Source organism: Chamaea fasciata, unplaced genomic scaffold, assembly GCF_029207755.1.
Source record: "Chamaea fasciata isolate MVZ Bird 193981 ecotype frontalis unplaced genomic scaffold, bChaFas1.0.hap1 SCAF_2, whole genome shotgun sequence".
NCBI lineage: Eukaryota > Metazoa > Chordata > Aves > Passeriformes > Sylviidae > Chamaea > Chamaea fasciata.
The window spans coordinates 100,631,859-100,657,090 of NW_027094087.1; the positions used below are offsets into that span (position 1 = coordinate 100,631,859).

General features: G+C 45.5%; 1 protein-coding gene across 3 annotated transcripts in view; it reads left to right on the forward strand.

Annotated features, from left to right (window-relative positions):
- The window catches only part of RAI2 (retinoic acid induced 2), a 44,756-nt gene extending 29,768 nt beyond the window's left edge, over window positions 1–14,988 (forward strand). For all 3 annotated transcript variants that reach the window (XM_066176891.1, XM_066176890.1, XM_066176892.1), the window contains one exon: window positions 12,785–14,988. In XM_066176891.1, the coding sequence (XP_066032988.1) occupies window positions 12,890–14,572 (1,683 nt within the window). In that variant the 5' untranslated portion in view covers window positions 12,785–12,889 and the 3' untranslated portion in view covers window positions 14,573–14,988. The remainder of the gene's footprint in view (window positions 1–12,784) is intronic.
- The last annotated feature ends 10,244 nt before the right edge of the window (window positions 14,989–25,232 follow it).

Genomic DNA, 25,232 nt, shown 5'->3' on the forward strand with positions numbered 1-25,232 from the left:
CTGCACACATCATCTGTGACATTGGTCCAGTGTGGCGTGGGGTCAATGGGAAAAGCTGGTGCCTTGAGGAAGAGAGGACTCAAAATGGTTAAGCCATTGGGAGTAGCAGTGATGTGGCATTCCCCACTCCATACAGTACAAGAAAACTCTTAGCTTCAGCTACATGAAAAATGTATCATGAAAATATATCACTGCCTGAAACAGAATATACACAAATCAGGAGAGACAAAAGTGCCCTCAGACCCCCTTGCCCAGAGCTGCCTCTAAGAAGGGCTTCTGTGGGGCTGACCTTCCCCCCAGCCTGCTCTTACACTGCAGCTGTATTTGCATTAGTGCAGGAGACAAGCAGAAACAGCCTCAGGCCCTGTCTTCCTGTTATTACAAGGATAAGCTAGGACATGGTACAGCCATGGAGGTTTTTATTTGTGTTATTTGTTTGACTTTCCTAAAGGGAGAGCCTGTGAGAAGTATGTTCTTCCCTAATAGAGCATCACCTTACATTTTCATGGCAGACAGTCTGCTCTGTCTGCTGAGGTGGCCTGAAGAACCAAGAAGATTGACAGCAAAAAAAAAAAAACAAAAAACCAAAACTTCAGAACTGCACTGGCCTGCTGGCAGGTTTGTTTGGGGTTTTTTTCACTGTTAGATTTATTCTTTATTTTTTATTTCCTTTTCTTTGTTTTTGGTGGTAAAGGAATGAAGCAGTTAAATGTCTTCATCTACTGTCTATAATCCATGTACCAAAATTCAGTTCTTTGAAGAACTGACTGTGTGAGGATTTAATGCCACGGTGCAGCCGTGTGTGCCCTTACATGCTGGAGTGCAGGTCATCTTACATCCAGAGCTTCATTGCCACAGAGCAACACCCTCTCACCGTGAGAGCTGAGCCACAGTCGTGCTGTGACCTGCATTGCCAGACTGCTTCCTGAGGCTGAGCTGAACAGCCAAATACGAAATCTCCCAGTCAGATTTATTGGAGTGGGCTGGTGATGTTCCCCAGAGGACTTAGGATCTATGGTGATGGATGACGCCGATCCATTAATGTAGTAGTCTCGTCTGGGAAAGACGTAATTGTTGTTCTGCATCCTGCAGTTTCCCTAAGTTTTTCTGAACACGTAATAGCACACATTGCAGCGGAAATTACTGGTGAAAAATGCTGCAGTAAATATGTCAGGGGCTCTATATCCTACAGCAGTGTGCTCCTCTTCTGGAACCGTGCAGCCATCATTAAGATAGGGGAGGTGATAATAACAAAATTTCGTATAGTGCACTCATCACGATGTCTGTTCTCCCCAAAGGTTTGATGGAAAAGTATGGGCAGGACTGACCTTGTTTCCTCTTGCAATAAGCGTCTGCAGAATATGTTCATGGTGACTTGTTCATAGAATCAGGAAAATGCTATTTACTTTTTCCTGCAATAGCAGTGCTGCTTTTACAGCACTGGTTGCCCTGCCTGCATTTCCTGAAATACAGCCCTCTTCCTCTGGGTAGTCTGAGTCTGGGCCCCTGATGACAAAGAGCATTATTGCTTTTTTGTGTAGTTTTGGCGTAGTTTGGCATAGTCTCACCTCCATGCATTGGGAGCAGTGTGTTGGTCAGAGCTTGGATACCAAAGCAGCTGGACAAGACTTTGTTGAACTGGCTAGAAGATCTTTGTTCATAGAGCATCAGATTAGTAAAATTCAGACAACAGTCGCACTTAGGCTGACTAGAAGTGCTCTGGCAGCAGAGAAACATGATGAAGAGAGAGGAGAAGGCACACTGGAGGAATGCATCCACAAGGAGTGGCCAGCAGCTATTCTGAAAGGGAAGGCAGCCCTGTGCCACCTCTGTGAGGGTGCCCATTCATCCTCATGAGTGATTGCAGTGGTGACTGGAATCCAGTCTGAGGTCTGTCCTTTGTGCTAATCATGTGCCAAAATGACTGCTGCCCATGAGACTTCACAGTCAAGTGGATGAGGCAAAAGGCATGACAGAAGTGCTTGCTTGTATGCGTGTGCGTGTGGGACATTTGTAGGCACTCCAGGTAATGCAATTTATTGCAATCTGTAATTGCAGAGAGACCTCAGTAACTAAGAGAAATGGGCAATAACCAAGCATATGAAGATTAATAAGGGCAAGTGCCAGATTCTGCATCTGAAACAGGGCAACCCTGGCTCTGTGCATAGACTGCGGAATGAGAGGCAGGAGAGCAGTGCCCCAGAAAGGGCCCTGGAGGTCCTGGTCGATGCCAAGTTGAACATGAGCCAGCAGTGTCCTGGCAGTCAGAAGGGTCAGCTGTGTCTTGGAGGGCATCAGGCCCAGCCTTGCCAGCTGGGCAAGGGAGGGGATTGTCCCACTGTGCTCTGAGCTGGGGCAGCCTCACCTCAAGTGCTGGGGGCAGTTTTGGGTGCACAATGCAAAAAATACATTAAACTGTTAGAGTGTCCAAAGGGGGGCAGCAAAGATGGTGAAGGGTCTGGAGAGGAAGCCATGTGAAGAGCAGCTGAGGTCACTTGGTCTGTTCAGCCTGGAGAAGACTGAGGGGACACCTCATTGTGGTCTTCAACATCCTCATGAGGGGAAGTGGAGGGGCAGGTACAGATTTCTTCCCACTTGTGACCAGTGCCTGGACCCAAGGGAATGGCATGAAGCTGAGTTGTGGGGAGTTAGGTTGGATATCAGGAAAAGACTCCTCACCCAGTGAGTGAGTGGGCACTGGAACAGTTTCCCGGGAGGTGGTCACAGCACCAACCCAGACAGAGTTCAAGAAGCATCTGGACAATGCTCTCAGGCACATGGTGTGGCTCTTAGGGTGTTCTGTGCAGGGCCAGGAGCTGGACTCAGTGATCCTAATGGGTCCTCTTGAGCTCAGTATATTTTATGATTATCTAATAACCTGGACTGGTTGACTGAATAGTGGCAACCTCAGTGCCACTGAGATGCAACATGACATATTTTCAGTATTTTCTGTTATTTCCATACTACTTGTGGTCAGATCCGTCTGTCAGAGGCATATTTCCCAGTTCAATCTAAGGGCTTCTAAGAGGGCAAAATTGGTCACTGTTGAGAGGTTTTGAGGTTTTCTTGTTACATCCATCAGAACCATCATGCTGCATCTCATGCTGCATCTCATTTCAAATTCAGTCAGAATTCATCTGACATCTCGTGCATCATGGTATGATGGAGAGAAGAGGTCAATTCTCTTCTCCTCAAAGTCAAAGCAGGAAACACTTGTGAAAATATTCCCCCGCAGCCCACCCCCGGGACTAGCTCTTGAGAGGCTTTGGAGGGATATCTCAGAGGGACAGGACAGAAGATTCCAAAAGAGGCTCTTACCCCAGGATTATTCCAAGGCATTTATTCTCAAAGGGTTCCAGGGGCAAGAGAAAGAACAAGGAAGTACAGGGGTCTTTTCTAGTCTCTCACTCAGGGAAGATGGCTGGCACTCAGCCAATTAGGTCAAGAAAGGAACAAAAGGTCAAACCATATGGTAACAGGCGTTAGGGGTCTTGGGGGAAAAACCATTCCCCAATGGTACAAATGCTGTGTGGAAAGCATGTGTATAATGATGTGATATTCAAAGAAAAAAATCCTGCATTTTTAATCATATCATAGGAGTCTTACATTATTCTGTCTCTTATAAACAAAGTTCTTGCAGTGGTTAAAAATTTTGCAAAGATGAAAATAAGGGGCCTTTTTTTTCTTGAAAGTTTTTTCCAGTCACACATTATGAGATAGGGTGGTGCATGAGTGCTTGAAATCTGCTGTGTGCATACTTTCTGCTGAGGATTAGTGCCATTGCGTAGCCGATGAAATGTTGGGTTTGGCTTATAAAAGTGATGGGGAGGGAGAAAAGGACAGTCAGTCTAATAAATCTGAAACTATGAGCATAAACTTGATTTTGAAGTGGCAAGCTGATGGAGCATTTGGTTACTCATGCTAGTGGGGAAGGACAGGGCATTAAATAACCATATTTTGCACAGGGGGAGGGAAGATTCCTCTATCATTTGGCTCCCCAGGCAGCACTCCAATACTCCTGCACCTTTGTATCTGCCTGTGCTCCCAAGTGAGACCCTGTCCCACAATAGAAGAAAAGCTGATGAGTCTGTTGTTTATTGCCAGCTCTTCATCCCTAGATCTTCTCATTTGGGACTGTGTCTGTGTCATAGGAGCCACCAGAGCTCTGGGCAGCAGAAAGGGTTTATCCCTTTCAGCCCACGGTGGCAAGCTGGGTGGCTTAAGCACTCATGTGGTTACCCATGTTCTTAGGCAAAAGAATTCATATGTCACCAGAAAGGATCTATGAGCTGGAAGGTTCAGTTTTTCACTTGGTTTTGCTTTTCTTCTCATTTATTTATTTAAGCCAGGCTATATACGAACGATGAGAAGGCTGTGTGAAAATGTGGCTTTCAGTTGATTTAAGATGAGTTACAGAAGTGTTGGAATTTGCTATTCTAACCTCATGGCTTTATAATAAAGCTGAGGTTAGCCCTATTGCGGCCCTGTCTGCACCAAGAAAAAGTGTTTTTTAACTGGAGCTGGTGTGCTGTAAGGAGTGGATGGGAAAGGGTTTGCAGTGAGTCTAAAGGGCTGGGTCTCTCAGGGCGGGTATGTGCTAGTGGCATCTCACGTGATTTACTGGCTTTGAGCTGGTGAAGCTGGTTTACTCTTCGAGGGTGTAGTCTGGTGTGCTTCACTTTTGTGGCTAAATTGGGAGACAGACAAAGGGGTCAAAACTGTGTTTGTATAACAGGGAAAAGTCAGATGTTCTGCCTGCAAAACTGGCATAGCAATTTAAGAACTGATTTTCAACTTTACCTCACTAACCTGTTGGCTGAGACCTGTTAACACATCCATGGCGGGGTCCCTGTCCCTCTCAGCAGGAGCAAGACAGTCACATCAGCAAGAAGAGATGGGCAGTGGATGGCAGCCTTTGCCACACTGATGCTCATCCAATACTGGAGAAGATCAAGTGGATGTGGTGAAAATATTTGTGCCTGGGATCAGTGGAGAGAGTCAGGGCAGAATAGGGAGCCAAGTGTTTCAGAGCAGTTAGCAAACCTCCACTGGGGAACTAATGAGGCTTTGAAGTCATTTCACTGATATCAAACTTGGAAATCCTTTGTAAGAACTGAGATGCTTTATGGGCTGTTTAATAAAGCACTTGACTGGGAAAGGAACAAATATTTTGTTAGGCTGACACTGAGTACTTTTTGTTTCAGGTTTTGGGGGAAGCAGGGCTGGCAATTATGTTTAATTGGTATCCTTTTCCTCTTGTTATCATTGGTGTATTGATTGCTGGGAAAACAAAATGTATGGGTTTAAAATTTTACTGTAAAGTGAGGGCTCTCTTGTTTGTTTTGTTTAGCTCTGTGTACTCATACCAGCTCGTTTTTCTTTGCTTTGCTGGCGAATATAGTGTTTTGATTGAAAATTATACTAAATAATCAGTTACATGGGATATTTAATGACAAGAAAAATTCTTCAAAATACTTTTTCCCATAGGAAAATCATGCTCTTCACTATTTGAACCTAAGAATGCTAGCATGAATCTGCATTCTTCCTATGATCCTACTACAAAAGTAAATACATGCATGCACTGCGTGCGTGAAAGCCGTGGAGGTTAAGGTATAGTAAATCTCAGGAGTTCTGATGCAAGACAGATCCCTAGAGTAAGTTCAGTTTTTCCCCTCATATAGCTTTAATTTAGACATTCTTAGACTTACAGTCTGCTGTCAGTTTTCCTTCCCTGAAGCTGGGAAGCTGACCTGCTGTATGAGAATAAAGGCTGGTAGATGAGAGAGGAGCAGTTGATATTGAGGAAGGCCTTTGTCACTGTGTCCCATAAGATCCTCACAGACGCACAGCTGCTGCAGGGGCTGGAGGAGCCGACAGTGGATTGGAAACTGGCAGAACAGGCCCAGCAGCACAAAGTCCAGTTGGGTTGGGTGACTCTGGGGGCGTACTCCAGAGGTCAGTGCTGGGTCCCACCCTGCTCAGTCTCTTCATTAATGATCTGGATGATGGGCACAGTGTACCTCCAGAAGTTTGTAGATCACACAAAACTGGTAGGAGCGGCTGATGCATCAGAGGGTCGTGCTGCCATCCAGAGGGACATCAACAGGAGGGAGAACTGGGCTCACAGGAGCCTCGTGAAGTTTGCCACAGAGAAGTGCAAAGCTCTGCATCTGGGGAAAAGCATCGGTACATGCCAGGGGCTACTCACCTGAAAAGCAGCTCAGCAAGAAAGGACCTGGGTGTCCTGGTGGACGCCAGGTTGACCACGAGCCACAGAGGTGATGGGGTAGAGCATCTCTGTTGGAGGAAGTTTGGTTTTTGGGAAGGTGCTGGTGAGAAGATGGTCCCCCAGGGACTATCTGCAGGCAGCACCTTCCCATGGTAGGTGCTCAGGGTTGGGCACTGTCACATCTGTCCCAGCACAGTGCTGCAGCTGCTGACATCCCCTGGCTGTATAGGGGGAGAGCTGATTTAAACAGGTACTTCTACAGTCACAAAACCAGTGACTTGTCTTCCCAGTCTGAACAGAAATTGGGAACACAAAAGCTGCACCAAGTCGGAAGCCCCAGCCAGGTCGAAGGGAGATCACTTAACGTGTGATTCAGCAGTAATTATGGCTGGCAAATTTATATTTGTCCTCCACGTGTCAGGTTTAATACATCAGATCTGCATGCACTGTCTCCACCTCAAAGTGTGTGCTCAGCTCACTGGAAGGTAAGCAAGTTGATGCTGTCCAGGCATTTGTGTACAATACCAAGGATAAAAAATAAACTACGACTGTGAAGATTTTATTTTCAGAAATTTGATGAAAGGTTCCTCCAAGCATGATGGTTCAGAGACCCCAGGAACAGGCCTATGAGAAATATTGAAGATTTGGGAATAGCAAGATCAATCTGAAATAATTTCAAGGTAGCCCTGTTTTTATAGTGCTGGCTTACATGTAATAGTGTATATGGTGTAAACAGTGGTCCTTTTGGAAGCAGAGCCCATCAGTTATGTGTTACAGCCGTTTAGTGAAATAGTTTGTGAATGGAGTAAAAGAAAAGGGAAAAGACATCCAGGAGTACAGTAGCAAGTGCCATCTCCCTTATGCTTAGGATATGTCACAGTTTCCACCGCTAATGTAGGGGACTTTGTGAGGCCATCAAGTTGGGTATAAAAATTCACTACAGGTTGAAATTTGTCAGGAAAATGTTCTGTTCCTTCCACGGCATTTATTGTCTGTCTTGTATATATTGCCCTTGGGAGTGAAGGCACTGATTTCAGGCCCATGACAGGATTTTTTTTTTCAATTGCTCTGATTTGTTTTTAAATGAGAAAAAAGTGAGTTCTCTTCTCCCTGGAATGGATTGCTAACTACGAATTGTTGACAACAGCAATATAGTTAGCAAATATATGACTCTAACGTGCTCTTTGCAGGCGATTAGCCTGTGCAATAGGCAGACGGCCGTGGTATTTATTCAACTGAACTATTTAAAAGACTGAAGTACCATCAGTTAGTCAGGCTGCTGCATTTGAGAACGATCATGCTGTGTGCTGAAGCAGTGTATACATATTGTCCATGTCCCATCTATAATGTGCCATTTTGCACTGCTGTAATGATTTCCTTTCTCTCTTGTTTCCCCAGGGCTTAACAGCTTGGATGGGAGCCTTAACACAAATAGCTTTGCTTCTTGAAAGGATCCACAAATGCAGCAGTGGAAAATAAACCTGTTGCATGATTTGCATTGGAGCGTTATGTCTCTAGCATCTTTTGAAATTGTCTGATGAGGTTCTTATTTTAACTGCTCCTTGGCAGCAATCAGCTCATCCTCCACGGTGGAGCTTCCATAGAGTGAGAAGTGAGAGTGGCAGTGCATACGTGCATGGTGAACAGGAGATGTGCAGAGGGATGGGCAACAAAGGCTGTGGGTGTGACTTCCATACTGGCAGTGATACCCTGGTGGAGTCCTCCTTTCTCTTTCTGGCTGGTGCCAGAGTGAGTCCTGCCCATCTTTCCAGTGCCTTTCTCTTCTTGCCCTCAATTGATTTTGAGTGGTACCTCCTAAATCTTAACAGGGAGTTAGTTGTTGAGTGTTTGAGTCAAGGGACTGAGGTAGAATAGGACAGAGCTAAACTGGGATGTTTCCCTGGTGCCCCTTAGAGGAGACAGAGAAGTGCATGCCCAGTGATTCCCTTTTTATGATGACCAAGCAGTGATTATTGCGCCCCTTTTTCAGAGGTAGTGGGACTGTGTTTGGGGTCCAGCCGTGAGCCAGCAAGAGGGTGAAGGCCAGCTTGCCTTAAGAAATATCCTGTGGGTCTCCTCTGCTCTGCCTGCCCCATACCTTGGAGGCATTCACCATCAGCCCATCTGCAAGCAGAAGGGGGACAGGCCCCACTGGCCCTCATGGTGCCTCTGCACCCAACTGATGTGTGTGGTGTATCAAAAACAGCACCACAAATTGTGCAACACGGGGGAAAGCAAGTTCACCACTAGCTGTGAGTTGATTACTCCTTTGCCCTTTGGTGCTTGAGGATTACACTACTAGAAGCATACATGGGGTAGCCAGGATTCTCAGTCCCAGGTGCCTGAATGAATAGGTGAATCAGTGGGAAATGTGAGAGGTAAACACTGCTGAAATCACTTGTGGGTTCCACATGTGGGAGAGCCCACTTGTGTGTTATTTGTGTCATAATAGTCCCATGTATTTGGTATATGAAAGCTCACTTTATTCAAATGCATTTTTTTCTATTCTAGCAACAAAAAAACAATAATAATATGGTAAAGCCTTTGTCTATGGCTGAAACTGTAGAGACCAAAATCTGTAGCATGGAAAATGATTCGTAGTTGGTTGGATCAGTGACATCAAGCAGCAAGTTTTGGGAAAACATTGAAGTCCATATCCAACCATAATTTTGTGCCCAAGCAGCTCCATTAAGTCAGTATTTTTAATTTTCTATTTGTTACTGTGTTTATACTCAAGGGAAGTCCTATTTTCCAGGAGATGCTGAGCCAGGCATCCCACAAAGGGAGCATCTAATCCTTTCCCATAGTGTGCACAGTATAATTTGAGATCTGTGTAGACACGAGGTACAAGCCATGGTACAGATGAGCAGGCAGAGCACAGGGAGAGCTGTGCTGCAACCCCACAGGAAGGCACACAGCAGCCCTGAGAAAAGTCTGTTGCACAGCCATCAGCAGGAGATAAAAAAAATAATCTGGAGTTATCACTACCTTTCAAAGCGTTTGTGTATAGCTAAGATACCATTTCCTGTACAGTCACACACATCATTGCATAGTGCCATGAACTTCACTCTTATCAGCATCCTGATGGGAAAGCTCGGGTTATTTACAGTAGGGCTTGTTTCAGTGTTTCAAGCTTCTTTTCAGTTAAAACAAACAGCAAATTAAATATAAAATAGATAAGTAAGGGAAGTGAAATTGATTGTCCCAGACGGAGGTATGATAGGCAGAGGAAACTTAAGGTACTTTCTCTAGATTACATTACCTTCTTTTATGTATATTAGATACATGAAATTTATTTTAAAAACTGCATAACTGAATAATTTATGTGTAGTGAAGCAGCAATTTTAAGAGACCCAAAAAAATCCCCAAACCCCAGGACATGCTTCAGGTTGACTTTTTATTCCAGGAGAAGTATAGTATAACCATTACTGTTAAGGCCAATACTGAAAATTTACTTTTGTTTCAGTCACTTCCACGAGGATTTAGGGTTTTGTACTGTGTACTCTATGTATGTAGTATATAAAAAAGGAGTCCAGGAAGGACAAAACATCTTTGGACAACTTCAGTCTGTCTCTTGATCTCAGATGTTCAAAGTTTCGTCATTTGAGGCTTGGGGACTTGGATCCTTTTCTCTCTGCCTGCTTACTGACCTTGATAATAGATTTTTAGTCTAACACGTGTTTAGCAGCCCTGGGATTCCCTCCCAAATGAAACTAAAAATAGCTTTGCAGGGAGCAGGATCAAATTGAGCTGGACTTCACTGTACCTGGCAGCCAGTTACTGCTAAACTGCAGGCTGCAGGCAGGATCAGGAAATAATTTTAAGTATGTATAAATATTTTTTTATATATGTTTATTTTCTGTAGTGATGACATGCTCAAGAAGCAGGTGTACTGGAATACAGAAAGGTACACTTCTACGTAGAAAAGGTGAGGGGGAAAAAGACCCACCCCAAATCCATAAACCTGGGTCAAAGGCTGCAACACACCTTTCTCGTCTCCCTCTTCTCACACAGTGGGGCCCTCCCAGAGGTAGTGACCTGGCTCCCAACAATGTGTGTTTACTAATCCCAGGCACACGTGGGGTTCAGTGTGGAAAACAATATTTGCCTGTGCTTTGAAAAAAAACCAGCCAAGCTTACAGGCTTTTCTCCATAGTTTCTGAGGGTGATAGATGAGCTCTTCTTCCCCTCACCTTGGTATTTCCTCTGCCTCCAGCCCTGTTGCCTTTTAAAGCATCAATGAGGGAATTCTATTACGTTTTATACTTTCATCTTCAGTGGTGATCTGTCTCTTTCTCCATGGGTCCCTGCAGCATGCTAATCCCTCAAGTCTCTTACACAAGCATAATTTTCATCTTAATTTTTGTGTTTCTCAGTGTTTAATGGGTTTGCCAGGGGAACGGGGTGATTTCCTGTCCCCACCAGATCATTAATTCTCTATAAAAACACTGCAATCTCACACTTCTCAAGCAAACAGAAACACTGGGAAGAGACAGTGTCATGTGCAGAACACTCAGCTGTGCTGCAGCAGCTGGAGGAGCAAAGATGCTGGTGTGCTCTGCAGAGACCAAAATGGTCATTTGAAAAACAGGGAGGGAGAGATTATGTAAGAGCAGTAGAAAATGGCTTTTTAATTCCTTAACAGAAATGACGATGTCTATTTTTTTCAGCTTAATCTGCTGAGCTGTCTCCTCATAGTCTTTATTTTTATAAACAATTACTCTTCTTTTTTTGAAAAACAACACTGGCCCAATGGTTTTCTTACTGATACTTGTCACTTTCTGAACAAGCAATTTTATTTTTGCTCCTGTTTTCAGCACTTTGGCATCTCTGCCTTTCTGAAATCTGTCTCAGCCAGAGCTGGGAAAAAAGGAAACAAACAAACCCCAACCCTATATTTGTGAATCTTTTCCGCAGAGCATTTCATGAGATAGGAAAAATCCAGAATTATTCTCCTTAAGCCAGAAGCAGGAGGGGAAAATAAATGACTCATGTGTTTACTTCTAAAAATCCTTTTTAAGAACTCAAATGTGCCTGATAAATCATTAGCATTTTACCCAACCAGCCTCTGCTATCAACTCCTGGCATTTCTGTAGGTAGTCCTGCACTCACGGTAGTATCTCACTCCCAAATCCAAGGATTTACAGGTCTCAGGAGAGATTTAGCAGATTTCCCACTTCCTTGCCTTCGATATTTTTTTAGCCTCTGTTTGTGGGCTTTTGGTTTTTTCCCCTTTCCCTTGACCTCTGCAGGTTTGTTGGTCTTATAAACATCTGTGCCAGCAAATTATTTCTGTAAGCACCAGAGCCAAGGAGTTTTTTACATGCTCTTAGACCCAGGCACATCCCCAAGCTGGGACCCTTCACCCAGACAATTTCAATTTCAGAGCGGCGATGCCCTCCCTGTCATCCCCTGTCATCCCCGTGCATGTGCCTGCAGGACATGGGGAAGTGCCTTGCTCCCATAGGCCTGGGTAGCTGGGCAGTGGTGGTGGCACATCATTTGCTCATAGGGAGCAGGATTCAGCTCTGTGCTGGTGAAAAATGTACATTTGGGGTGTGCTGGGGCTTTCCCATGGTAACAGAGTTGAAACTGGACAAGTTTCCATGGTGATTATTACTATGGCAGGATTCTCTTCACACTTTGGAGAGGCATGGGCAGCACCAGGCAAAGCAGCCAAGCATCAGCCAAAGTCTGCTGGCAGCAGCTCACAGGGCAGAAATTATCTATCCTTCTTAATGCCATTAATTTACTGATTTTTTGGATTTTTTTTTTTTCCACAGGGGAAGGAAGTGTTGATCTTTAGGGGAAACAGGCTGCATATTTCATCCCTATCATGAACAGAAAACATCCCTGCCCTTTTTAAATTGCCATTTGCTTGGTCAATATAAAGAGTTGGGCTGTCAAAATGGATTTTGTTTGGATTTTTTTTTCTCCCCCAAGTCTTTAATGGATCAGGTGCCTGGTTCACATTAGTGTCTCTGGCTAGCTCTGTGGCAGAGTGAACGCTGCAGTTTGGATTGGTTTTGCTTTGCCATAGCACGGCCATGCTCCTTTCTGATCGTGCACACGGCAGTTTTGGGATGAAAAAGGGACAAGTACTGAAGGGGAATGAAGTACCCTCCACCAATGGTTGAATATTTCTTGGCTGCAATACTTTTAGAAATGTTTGTTTTGGGGCTTCTGTTGAGTTAAAACAGCATGCTGTCACTCAGCTCTGACGTGCATTGTCATTATGTGAGGCTTTGTTTAAAAATGTGGAATGGGCATCCTTATTTCAGGCTGTGTACTGAGAGGTTTTTTTGGCTGCAGGCAGTCCTTAAGGCCGTGTTTATGGCTAAATATAAGTTCTTCAAAACGTTTTGCACAACACTCAGGGCTGTATGTGCATCCAGCATGTCTGTATATATAGTACAGTGTATTACAGAGCCGTTAGCTTGAAGTGTGGAAATGTTTAACGGCTTTTCTTTGGTGATGGGGTTTTTAAAGGCAATTGCAAATATTATTTTAGGGAAGAGATTTATGTGGTGCCTAAAATATGTTTCTGGCTTGCAGGCCAAATTATGTCGGTGCTGATGCTCCTGGCAGCGTGGAGCCGCCGCTGGTCCCACTGACAGCGATGTAGAGGTGGTGCTGGCAGAGCCCAAGAAGCCCTGCGGCATGGAGGAGCTGTACAAGGATGCCCCAAACCTGCCTGTGGATGTCACCAACTCGCCCTCGGCGATGGCCAACAACAAGCTGGAAAATGGGGTGGCCCAGCTGATCACGGCAGAGGCTTGGAACATCAACTCGGCTGACCTGATGAAGAAAGCCCTTTCCCCACTGGTGACAGTCCCCGCGCCCTCCATCCTGACGCCACCGGCCGAGTCGCAGAGCGGGGTGGCCCTGAAGGTGGCGGCCACCGTGCTGCAGCCCATCTGTCTTGGGGACAGCCCCGTGGTCCTGCCCATCCACCTGCAGGTCGCCGGCAGCGCAGCCCCGCAGATGCCGGCCACCAATGCCGCCACCCCCTACGTGATGACCACCCAGGGCCCCGTCCCGCTGCCCGTCCTCCTGGAGCAGCACGTCTTCCAGCACCTGAACTCGCCCTTGGTGCTGCCCCCGGGGGCTGCCTGCCCCGCCAGCCCCCTGCACGCCGGCCTCTTCCCCGGCACCGCCACCCCCGTTGGGCAGCCCCAGCTCCTGGACCCCAAGCCCTCCGGCCAAACCCAGGAGCCCGTCCTGCCCCCGGTCTTTCAGACACCGGGGTTCGCCGCCGTCCTTCAGGACCTGTTTCCCTCACAGGGCGCCCTGGGCTCGGCCCCCTGTCAGCCGCCCCCCGCCTACGCCACCCTCCCACCCCAGGCCTTCAGCTCGCCCCTGTCCCCGCTGGTGCCCCCGGCTACGCTGCTGGTGCCCTACCCCGTCATCGTACCCCTGCCCGTCCCCATCCCCATCCCCATCCCTGTCCCCATCCCTGTGCCCCACGGCGCCGAGGCCAAGGCGGCCCCTGACCCACCCAAGCCGCCGCTCTTCACCCCCAACTCCTGCAAGGGCACCCAGACACCCCTGGAGAAGGAGGAGACGAAGCCCTTCGAACTCCTGCACCCGCGGGAGTTTCCCCAGCTGAGCCGTCACACTGTCATCAAGATGGGCGGTGAGAACGAGGCGCTGGACCTCTCCATGAAAGGGCCGCCCGCGCTTCGGGCCAGCGAGGCCGCGCCGCCGCCGCCGCCGCCGCCGCCGCCGCCGCCCGAGGACGGGGCGCTGGACCTGTCCCTCGCCTCCTGCCGCAAGCCGGGGGGGCCGCACGGGGAGGCGGCCGGGCCTGGCCCCGCCACCACCGCCGAGGTCGGGGCCCACCCCGCGCCGGACAAGCTCCCCGGGCCAGCCGGCCCCTTCGCCCCCTGCAAGCCCCCGGAGGCGGCGGGCAAGGCGGAGGGCCGGGGCGCGGGCGGCAGCGCGGCCGAGCTGCTGCGGCAGCCGCAGAAGTGGCTGGTGGAACAGGCGGGCAGGGCGGGCTGCGAGCCCAAGGCCGGCAACAACATCGAGATCGTCAGCACCTCGCAGACAGCCAAAGTCATCGTCTCCGTCAAGGATGCCGTGCCCACCATCTTCTGCGGCAAGATCAAGGGCCTGTCGGGGGTCTCCACCAAAAACTTTTCCTTCAAAAGGGACCTGCCCCAGGACTCGGTGCTGCAGTGCTACGATGTGAAGAGCCCGCCCGAACCCCGGGACAGCGCCGAGGCCCTCAGGAAACCCGTCAAAAACAGGAGCGTAAAGCTAAAGAAAATGAACTCGCCGGAGATACATATTCTTCCAATCAAGAAGCAACGGCTGGCTGCCTTTTTTCCGAGAAAGTAAATTATGGGTTTTTAGAATTTTAAGATTATTATGAGAAGAAGAAGAAAAAAAAAATAATAAAAAAGATGCACTCAGTTTTAAACTCATTTAAAACTTTAAACTATCTTTGTAAGTTATTTTTGGGGGAAGAGGGAGAGGATTGGATGTAGAGTCCCTATAAGCTGGGTTGGTTTGGTTTTTTCTTTCCTTTTTTTTTTCTTTTTTTTTTTTTTTTGTTACCAAATTTTGACTTTTCATGGGAAACTGAATAAAAAGCAACCTATTTTTCAAGCAGATTGCACATTTTGCAGCTTTAATGGAGTAATGGATGAGTCAGAGGGGTAAGAGCTATTTTCACTGCCATAAAGTGCTTTGATGATGTAACTCTTCATAACAGTTGGAATGGAAATTTCAAAATAAATGTTTGTACGTGCTAATTGGTTGCGGCATTCTTTTCTCATTTCCAAATTGCTTTCAGTCTACACAGAAGGTCGTGCAAAAAGTCTGTAAGCTGTAAAGCGCTGCAACTGACTTGTGATGAGCCTAAAAGGTTAAAAAAAACCAAAACAACATGCTAACAAAAATCGTCTTGTCCCACAGCGTTGTTGAAGAGCACGTCACAACAGCTGCTAACAACGCACCCAAATGAGCCACCAGAAAGAGTGGGAGTGAGTGCTGCAGCCTAGTGCACACCTAAGACACCTTCACTGGGGGAGGCCCATAGCAAACCATCTTAAGTAATGTGTTCAGTCTTTTAAAATAGGAAAGCCTAAAAGTCAGGGGAATTTGGTTGCCAGGGGCAGGAGGGGAAAAAAGGATCACTTAATTTTTCCCAGCTTGACTACAGTGGAAAAGTTGTTTATTGTTATTTTTCTAGGTTTCTTTGATGGTTGAAATCAATGCACATGAAAGAGCAGAACTGTGTAACTTCATTACTCAGCAGTGTACAAAACTGCCTATATCAATGGAGAAATCTGAATGTACAATCAAAATAAAAGTTCTGCTAGGTTACAGTTTTGCACTTGTCTGTGGAAATGAGCTGGAGGTGAATTACCGTCTGTCGGCCTCGAAGTTCACGCAGCTCACTGGTCAAAACAGATCCTGACGGAAGGACAAATGCGAGAGTGGGAGGACAAGTTTTGGTGGGCGCTGCCTTTTTTTTGGCTATACCCATAGAAAACTTCTGCTACAATCTCAAATTACATGTTCCTAGCAATGTGCCAGGAACATGTAATTTGAAATTGTAACAAAATTCAAATTTTGTAAGGCCGTCAGCTGGATGCGGTCGCAGGCTAACTGTGCCTGTCTTTGCCTAGCTGCAGCCAACCTACTTCTAAGACTCCTCTTGGACGGCTTTGGGAAGGTTTTCGCAGTTGTTCATACAATGAGAAGTTGCTCAAAGGGGCAGCTTCAGTGTCTCAAGTCTACTCACCCGCATAGGCACCAGTGTCATGCCAAAATCTGCTGCAAGTTTTGATAGCAGCAGACACCAGTTCAGTATTTGGAAAATGAATCTGCACTATGAGGTTAGGAAACTCATGATGTTTCTCTTTTCCTTGGCTGAAGGATCACTCCCTTCTTGCTTAATACAAAAATGGAAGACTTTCACATAGGCATAGCATCTGTTCTGTCAAACTCTTGCTTTTCAAGTATTTTAAAGCCTTTTATTTTTTCCCTGAGGTGGCAGAACTGACAACATTTGGAAAAGCATAAAGTGTTGATGGATTCATTAATGTTTAGTCATCTGACTGTCTTTTTTTAAAAAATATCTTTTTTTTCTTAATGGAAAATACTCAGCTATTTTGTTCTTCCCCTTCCAAGAAACTGCTAATGAAATATGTCATTTGGTTATTGCAATGCAGAGGCTGAGGATTTCAATGTCCCTTGGGACGGCCATCCCAGTTGTCACTGTCCCCTTCTATTTCAGCCTGCCCATTCTTGATTGTCAGAAAACCTTCTGAAAATGTGAATTTTCCCCTGGGCTATACCAGAGTAAAATAAGGCGGACATCGAATTGGCTGCTGTCATTTTTATTTTGCAGTTGACAGAAGCAAGTTCAAAAGAAGTTTAATTTCTTTTCTTTTAAGAAGTGTTTAACACTGGTGGTGGTATCTGCTGCACCAACTGCCCCAGTCCTTGCCGTCCTTGTTTGTGACATTGTCCACAGCATCCTCCGCAGGCAGAGAAGGCATCCATCCACTGCTGCCCCTCCTGCTGGCCGCAGGATAGCTGGGACAGGCAGAGCCTGTTGGTGGCACTGGCTGCAGGTACTCAGCTTTTCCCTCCTCTCCTTCAGAGGCCTTTACTGGGAGCATCAATGCTGAAGGTACCTCCCAGCCCACTCTGCACACAGAGAGGTCTGGTTTAACTGAATTTAGACCACAGGCTCCAGAAACCCTGACAACAAATTAGGCTAAATCAGCTTTATGACATTATAAGCCCATACAAGCACTGTCAAAACACCCAATGCCTGGGGACAACAAATTGAGTTTGAAGGAAATTGGTACTAGTTGTAACAGTAGACCAGACCAGCAGCCATGTGGCTGCATCTTGCCCCAGTCCCTTGGAGAAGTAACTGCAACCTCTTCCTTCTGAAGCAGGGCTGAGGAAAACCAGAGCAGGCTCCAATTATCCTAACATCCCTCTCAGCAGAGGGACTCCAGGACAGCCTCCCCAGCTTTACAGGGCCAGAATGGGCAGGCCCCCTGGCACTGCCGGTTGCAACCAACATCCCCAGAGCCTGTGACACAGGCTGGAGCCACTCCCATAGAAATAAGCAGAGCAGACTGGGCTCACCCACCCCACTGCCTGGCTTTTCCATTGTTTAAACTGCAGGGGCAGAGGGAATATTCTCAACAGCATCTTCCCAGGAAGGCTTAGGGCAGCTTGCACTCCCTTACCCTGCTGCCATTTCATGCAACACCAGGCTTCAAGGCTGTGCCATGGGAAGAGGAGCTGGCACCTCTCCTGCTGCTGAACTCTGTTGGGCAAATGATGCTAAGGAGGGACCATTTGCCTCCCACCACCCTCGTGTGTGAAGCACAAGTCCTACACCCCATCAGCATGGGGGAGAAGCAGCCATAGAACAAAGTACTTAATTACACCAAGATTGAGCACTTTCACCTCCTCCTCCTCCTCCTTGCCTCTAGCAGCAATTACAGATTTTGTATATTGGGCCATTAATTTTATACAGGGCTACATATTAACTGCTTCTGAAACTTCTGTATGAGAAGGATGCGGAGCTGCACTCATGATATATGGAGCTTCCATTTCTGGTGGCTGTTAATGGAGACATTAATACCTCTAGTGAAGTTAAGGGAAAGTCATTAAGCTGTAATGGTAGGAAGAAGACATTTTACAATGATGAGTATATGCAAGAGGGAAAGAGAGAGGAGAGGGAGAGAGGAGCCCTGCCTTCAGGGGCACCCCTTGTTGGCTCCAGTCTCTATGTGACTTGGACTTTGGGTGTAGGGTCTTATTAGGGGGTGAGTGAGAGGGTACAAGGTTGGGGGTCGTCTTACCTTTCCCTCTGCTCTTTTCCCCCTGTCCAGCAGGGGCTTTGCAGGAATCCAGAAACTAAACATCCCACATGAAGGCCATGGGACAGGGAAGTCTCGGGGGCAGGAGTACTCAGATGTACCCACTTCCCTACACAGGACAGCCTTTGCCCTATGCTGCCCAAAGCAACAGCTCCAGGACCAGGGGTGCACACCTAAGGCTTCCACACGTGGAGTTAGCTGTTAGCTAAATAACTTAATCCAAAAGAAGAATGAGCAGCATCTCAAACAGGGAATTTACCTGGACTGGGCAGTTTCTAGGTTGGGAGAACACGAAGCAGACAGGTAAGGCACAGATAACTGGAAGTCCAGGAAAAGATGGAGAATAGGGAGAGGAAAGAAGGCAATGGAAGCTGAGACAAGATCCAAGCCTGTTAGCATTGCACCTTTATGGAAGTTAGCAAGCAGCCAGACAGAAAATGAAAGGGAGAAGCAAAACGATGGCCTTTGGCCATGAGCCGCTGACAGAGAGAGAAAAGAAAGGTGTCAGCTTCAAAGACATAGCTCAGGCCACTCAGTGAGAGTGAGGAGAAAGGCAGGCACTTGAGCCCAGGGAGGGCAATGCTTTCTTGGGATGAAGGCAGCAAAAAGTGAGGGCTGGGGAGGACCATAAATGAAACCACACATGCAGAGCACATAAGGCAGTGCCACCTCCTGCTCCTGCTCTGACAGCAGGGGACAGGGAAAAGGAGCAGCAAAATGATCCCAGCAGAAATGCAAAGGGAAGCAGAAGAGCAAAGGTAACTTTTTTTGCCTTTCCCATGCCTGAGGTAACTTGTGTGATCTATACTCCCCTACCACCCATGCTCCTGTCTGCTATAAAATTGTTATGCCACAACGTCTCACAATCAGTGCTCACTTTTTTAATCACTTCTACCCATTTTCTGCTCAAGTCTCCCAGAGCACTGGGATGACTACACCACCTTGCACATGCCTGCAGAGGTTTGACCCGTAGGGGCTCAAGGATCATCTTGACACACTTGCACATGAAAGGTTTCAGGGGAAACCATTTGGCACAGAAGTGGCCACTGAGCATGGAAGGGTGTGAATCAGAGAAGTCTGTGCACCGTCCCTTGCACAGAGGCAGCTTGGGACTGTGATCTGACAACAGTAAGTGACTTGTTAACAGTTCTCATGAAGAATATTAGACAATGAAAACAGCATAAAACAACATTGCATAATATCCTGGTGCCAGATGTTTTAGTTTCTTTTTGTGCTCAAGTTTATAAAAACATGTTGAAGGGCTCAGTCAAGGACCTTGTTTTCCTCTGGGGTCTGTTCCTGCCTTCCCAAAGGCAGACAGCCTGACACAGTGACATTAATAATGTTAATGTGTGCAATTTGCTTTTTTCATTCACCTTTCACTTTTTTCCCAGTGCTTCCTCCTCCTATTTAAAGTTGCATTTCTCTTAGACTATACTACATACCCTTAATGCTGAAGTTTTCAATTCAGAGTACGCTGGGACAGTCCTACACACACAAAGCAAATCCCCTAATTTTGGTGTGGAAAACATATTTTCCACAGTTGTTAAAATCATGGCATCGCAATCCTGTTAGGAAAATCTGTTCTGTTGTTGAACCATCTGAAACATTTCTTCATGTTTGAGTAGAAATATTACTAATCGCTAAAATATTTAGTACTGCTTTGTGCCCCTATACCCCAAGCTCTCTTAAAATAATACCATAATATCCCAGCACTGAAATCATTAGGATTCTTCCAAACTAAGATATGAAAATGACAAGAACAAACAGCAGAGTACAATCTAATCAAGTATTTGGAAGGAAAGACTTTTTTCCAAGTGGAACATAATTTTTTCACTGTTTGGAGGTGTGTTTCCAGTGAAACACTGGTAAGAGACACACTGCATCCCTGCCTCACCCTGTGTGTCCCCCCACCCCCCTTGCTCCTGGGATTACTAATGTTCCTTAGGCCACAGCTGTTCCAAAATGGTCACATTTTTTGCATTGTTTCAATATCATCCTTCCCACCACATCCTTGTCAATGCAGTTCCCATCTTTCTTAGCTTAGGAACAAAGACAGGCAATGATTTGTCCTAGACTGGCATCTCACAGACCAAGGACAGGCCACTGGACACAAAACAAGGAGATCGTTTCTGGGGCCTTAGGTACCCTAAGCAAGCCCCCAAAAGTACCAATAAGCATGGGAAAGCTATTGATTTTTGAAGTTTCTGATATACACAAGTAATTTCTCACTTATTGAGGGAAAAAACCCCCAAACCAAATCTACCTGCATTCAAAGTTATAAAGTTAACAGGTGGATTTCTTTTTTCCCTTTTTTTTTTTTTAAACAAATGTTTCAAAATAAGTACTTTGAAAGCTTGGCCCACAGAGCACAATCCAGCATAAGAGAGCATGTACCTACCCTTCAAAGACCCTCCACAGCTCAGCCATGATGGCACAAAGCCACCACACTCACCTAGAACAACCTGTGTGTACACGGGGGTCAGAGTGGGGTTAAAAAACACCAACAGAACATTTATATGCTTGCTCTCTGCTTTTTGCCACAGCATTCTGTGCAACAACAAAGATCTAAGAAAGCACAAAGATTCTCTATGGATAGAATTTTGGCTAGATATTCTGAACAACTGGACTTTAAAGACAGACCTCTTGTGTGGTGGAACATGGGACCTGGCCAGTATTGCTTGGTTACTGTAATGTGCACCTCAACATTTGTTTTTCAATGCCAACTAGGCTTTCCAACGAAGGACTCAAGTAAGAGGGTTGTTCTACCTTACTTGCAACAAAAAGCACTTTAGGTGGGGAATTAGCTCGTGTGCTAAAGTTGAAATGGGTATTGAGACTACCATGATACAAACTGGCTAATAAAACCAATAAAGTCAAGAAGTCTCTGTATAGCAGATGTTAGTATCTGGTCAGATCACTCATACCCTAAACTCCCATGGACTAAACTGAGAAAGAGTCTGTACAACTGTATCAAGAAATGAAGTTACATTAAGTCAAACCCAAGCCTGCATTCACAGGTTTTGGCTCCTCAACTAGTCTGGCTTTAAAAGAAATCATACCAAGAGTGAGTTCTTAGCAGCAAAGAAACAATTCAAGGACAAGAGAGTGCATGTCCCAAAAACTGGGTTGAAAATTACAAGGATTCATCCCTTGTTTTCAGATAAAGTGATATCAAGATAGAAGACTTCACATCCCTGACGTGGTTCAAAATGTTTATTCCTAACTTTCCCCTTAAAAATCCCAGCTTAACACAAATAGTCAAAGACACAAGTCATCTGTGAATCTGAAACACTTTATCTTGATATATCCACCTGGTTTTCTCCTTCCTAATTTTCCATTACTTCATTCTTCATGTATTTTCCTTCCTATGTTTATTGCAAGCAAACTCTATCACTCATCCCAGCCTTGCATTTCTGTTTTCTTTCAAAACATTTAAACTTTCCCCAACTTGTTCATTTCCTGTAGCTGAACACCACCCCTGCAATTACAATTAATATATTACAGTGAATGCAAAGATGTATGTCAGTAATATGCTCTCTTTTGCTGAGCTGGCCTCCTGAAAACAAACAAACAGCTGACAGTAGTCAGGTAAAAAAAAGAAATCCAACACAAATGAAAATAAACCCACCACAAACCAAAAATATCTCCCCAGACTAAAACCAACCAACCAACCAACCCTGTCCCCTGTCACATTACCCACTGAACCTAATAAGCAATTATGTTCCAATACATTAAAATTACCAATGTACTACCTCAGCCTAAAGTACAAGCATAAACCAAAGATAGACTAAAACTGAGCATTTATTAATTTCTCCCTCCCCACTATTTTGCTCCTGTAAGCACAGGGACTTACAAAGAAAAGCACTTTGTAGATCACACCTTGAGTAACATTGTGCAGGTGAGAGGCATCTGTTCATAACAGAGTACCATGTACACGCCCAGGCAAGGCCTGAAACCAGTAGCTGGTACATCAGAGATAAAACATGCAAAAGCTGCAGAGTTCTTCCCTTACTTTTCATAACATTCACGAGTAAGAAGCACATGGGAAGATCCTTCCCTCAAAAGGGTCTTCAGTAAGGGGAAACCTTTTCTGCAGCACTGGTTTGGAGAGATGGAAGCTGAGGAAGAGTTCAGACCTGTTTGAAAATCTCACTCTTGGAATCCTAGACAGCATTAGCCAATTGCTTGGGGAAACAGAGTGCCTCCGTAACTACTGAAAAAAACCCGAAATATAAGAAAGGGGAAAATGTACTAAAATTATGACCTCTTGCATTTAAACACCAGACTTTTTAAGGTGTACCATTCATTACGTTTTTTTCCCACTGCCTTGCCAATTGCCTCTGCATCCGCCTGGAAGGGTCGATGAGTCTTTGTCTTTCCAGTTCTGGACCTCAGAGCTGGGACAGCCAGCACAGGGTAACGGCAATTGTCATGGTGGTTTTGTGGCATATTCGTTTTCTTCCAGCTGTCACAACTAGAAAGGAACCACTGGCAGCGAGGGTTTCTGCCAGCTTCAAGCTGTACATCTGTTCACGCTTGTCTGTTCAGACAACATGGGATGCAATCTCTCCTTCCCCTTGTGCTGGCATCTGTTTGCTTGTGCTGTTTGTCCTGAAAGGCCTTTGATTTCGGATGTTGAAAAGTGAATCTCTGTGGATGAAAATGCCTTCATGTATTTTAAAAAGAAAAGAAGTAGAGGTGTGCGGCCTTCGCTATCAGCGCTAAACAGTTCCCCTGCAGAAAATGAAAGCTGAAATAAAACTAGCAGTGGTCCATAAAGCTATGAGGAGAAGCAGCTTGTGCAGGACTCCTCAGTGTGTACAGCAGGACTGGGACTTTCTGGAGCTGATGGAAGCTAATTCTGATTCAAATGGGACAAATTACAGCTAATCAAAATTATCTGCTAGGACAGGGATGGTTGATTATGTAAGCGAGGAATTTAAAAGCCTGCTGGATCACTTTAATGGCATATTTTAAGTACACATAGGACTCCCGTCATCTACCACTGCCACAATAATAAGGATTTATTTAGAACAAACCATCAGAGAACAAAGTAGCAAAATACTTTGCTATTAAACAACCTCCAACCCTATCTCTGCAGTGTTCACACTAAAAAACACCAAAAAGATATATAAAATGTTATCTATAGATACAGCTGCAGACTCACAACACAGTGAGTTTACAACAGACTGTGCAGATTTTACCAAGTCTCAACAAGGCTCTGCATGACCTTTGAAACAACAGGAACACTGACAGTTGGGGAACACAATCCCAGGATTATGGGCTAGTTAGTAAGCTTTACAGAGCGAAAGATTATAATCAAGGCTTGAAAAAAAAAGCAGCAATCATTTCACCACTAGAATGGACATGAAATCCGCTTCTGCCTCCCTGCATCACTCTTAGGCAGCTTCAAATGAGCACCTTTTACTCACTCCCATGGTTTTACATGTAATAAAGATAGAGAGGAGGAATATATGACCTTTGAAATTGATCTCAAGTAGGTTTCTCTTTCTTTTTTCCTCTTCAAGCCAAGCCAGTGTAACTCTGCATAGACTCAACTCGACAGAAAGAGTGACAAAAAGACGAAGATGCTCATTACTTAGAAGAGGTTCACACCCCTTCATTAATTTTATTCTATTATGTAACTAGCTGGGCAATCAAAGAAAAAAATACTGCTATCATCCCCTTTTAAAATGTGTTGCTCTCCATGATCCTGCATTAAAATAGACAACATTCTATAGCTGACAAAAGAAGACTGGGGCCCACTGCTGAATGAGACAGGGGACCTCATTACATAGAACATGGAAAAGGCTGAAGTACTGAATAGCAGCTTTGCCTCAGTGTACCCATATTTCAATTTTCTGAATTTCGACTCCAATTAAAAGAAAAACAAGCACAAAGAAAATGTTACCTAATCAGGTTAAAAGTTCAAGATTTTAGTCATCCCCACCTAGGGCTCCATTTTTCCCCTAGAGAAGTACTTGAGATACTCAGAATTTTTTTAAATCATGTTCAGGATGTGATTATGTGTTACATAATCACATCCACAGACTCACACGTAACTGTCAGAGCTACAGAGAAGATTAACATCACTTTTTTGCAAATTATATCCTCGACTGCAGAGAAAGAAGAATCCTGCAAATACAGTGAGTAATCAGATGATCATCTTTGCGCCTTTGTCTACCACCTGAAATAAAAAATGGTGTGTGTAGCGGTGTGAAATTATTAGTTTGTAATTTTATGTAGAATGGTTTGTTCCAGACTACCCCGTGTTTTAACCCCTTTGGTTTTTCCCTAGTTGTGGGTCCTGTCCATCTCCCTGCAACCCAGCCCAGACGCTGGTGAGAGGCTGGGGTGATTGGCAGAGCCTATGACTTCTCCGCCCTGTATCATGTATTAGATGTCCTGTGTTTGTCTTTCTGTCTTGGTCACTCCCTCCTGACCTGGTAGTGGTTATGGTTCCCCCTTTCCCCTCCCCACATCCCCCATACAAAAGCTGAAACCAGAACCCCAGGAGACACTCTCTCTGGACGTGGCCCTGTGGGAGCAATAAACATCTAGCTTCAACCCACGTGAGAGTCACTCTTCTTCCATGCCCTCTTTACACTTCAGCCTGAGGTTCAGACCCACCGAACCTAAGGATACAAAATTGCATGCAGACCGGTGAGTGAACAAACCGGTAAACGACTCCAGACACCACCACAGGTGTGTCTTTATCCAAAGCAACAATAAAGGGGAAGATGCTCCATCCTTCAAGCCAACATTTGTAACATGATATTGCTGTCTTTCACTGTCACTTCTACATATGTGTGAAAAAGCCCTACAATATGTATACTGCTACAGTCTACCCTCCAGCCTTCTTCAATTCCACTATTGCATAGGTGTTCTGCAAAAATAGTTTTTAGAGCTTCTAGTCCTCCCAGGCAGCAATATTTTAATTTCCAACAGTCCCACAATGCACTGAGGAGTTATGGCACTGTCTTCCAAGATGACCAGAAGTTACAGAACCAGACAAACAGATGAATCCATGTTGATAGAGAAGCAACTTGGAGAAACAAAGAGACTAAATCATGTTGTCTTGTATATCAAACAAACACCAAAAAGATACTAAGTATGGTCTGAGAGAGATCAGGTGCAAA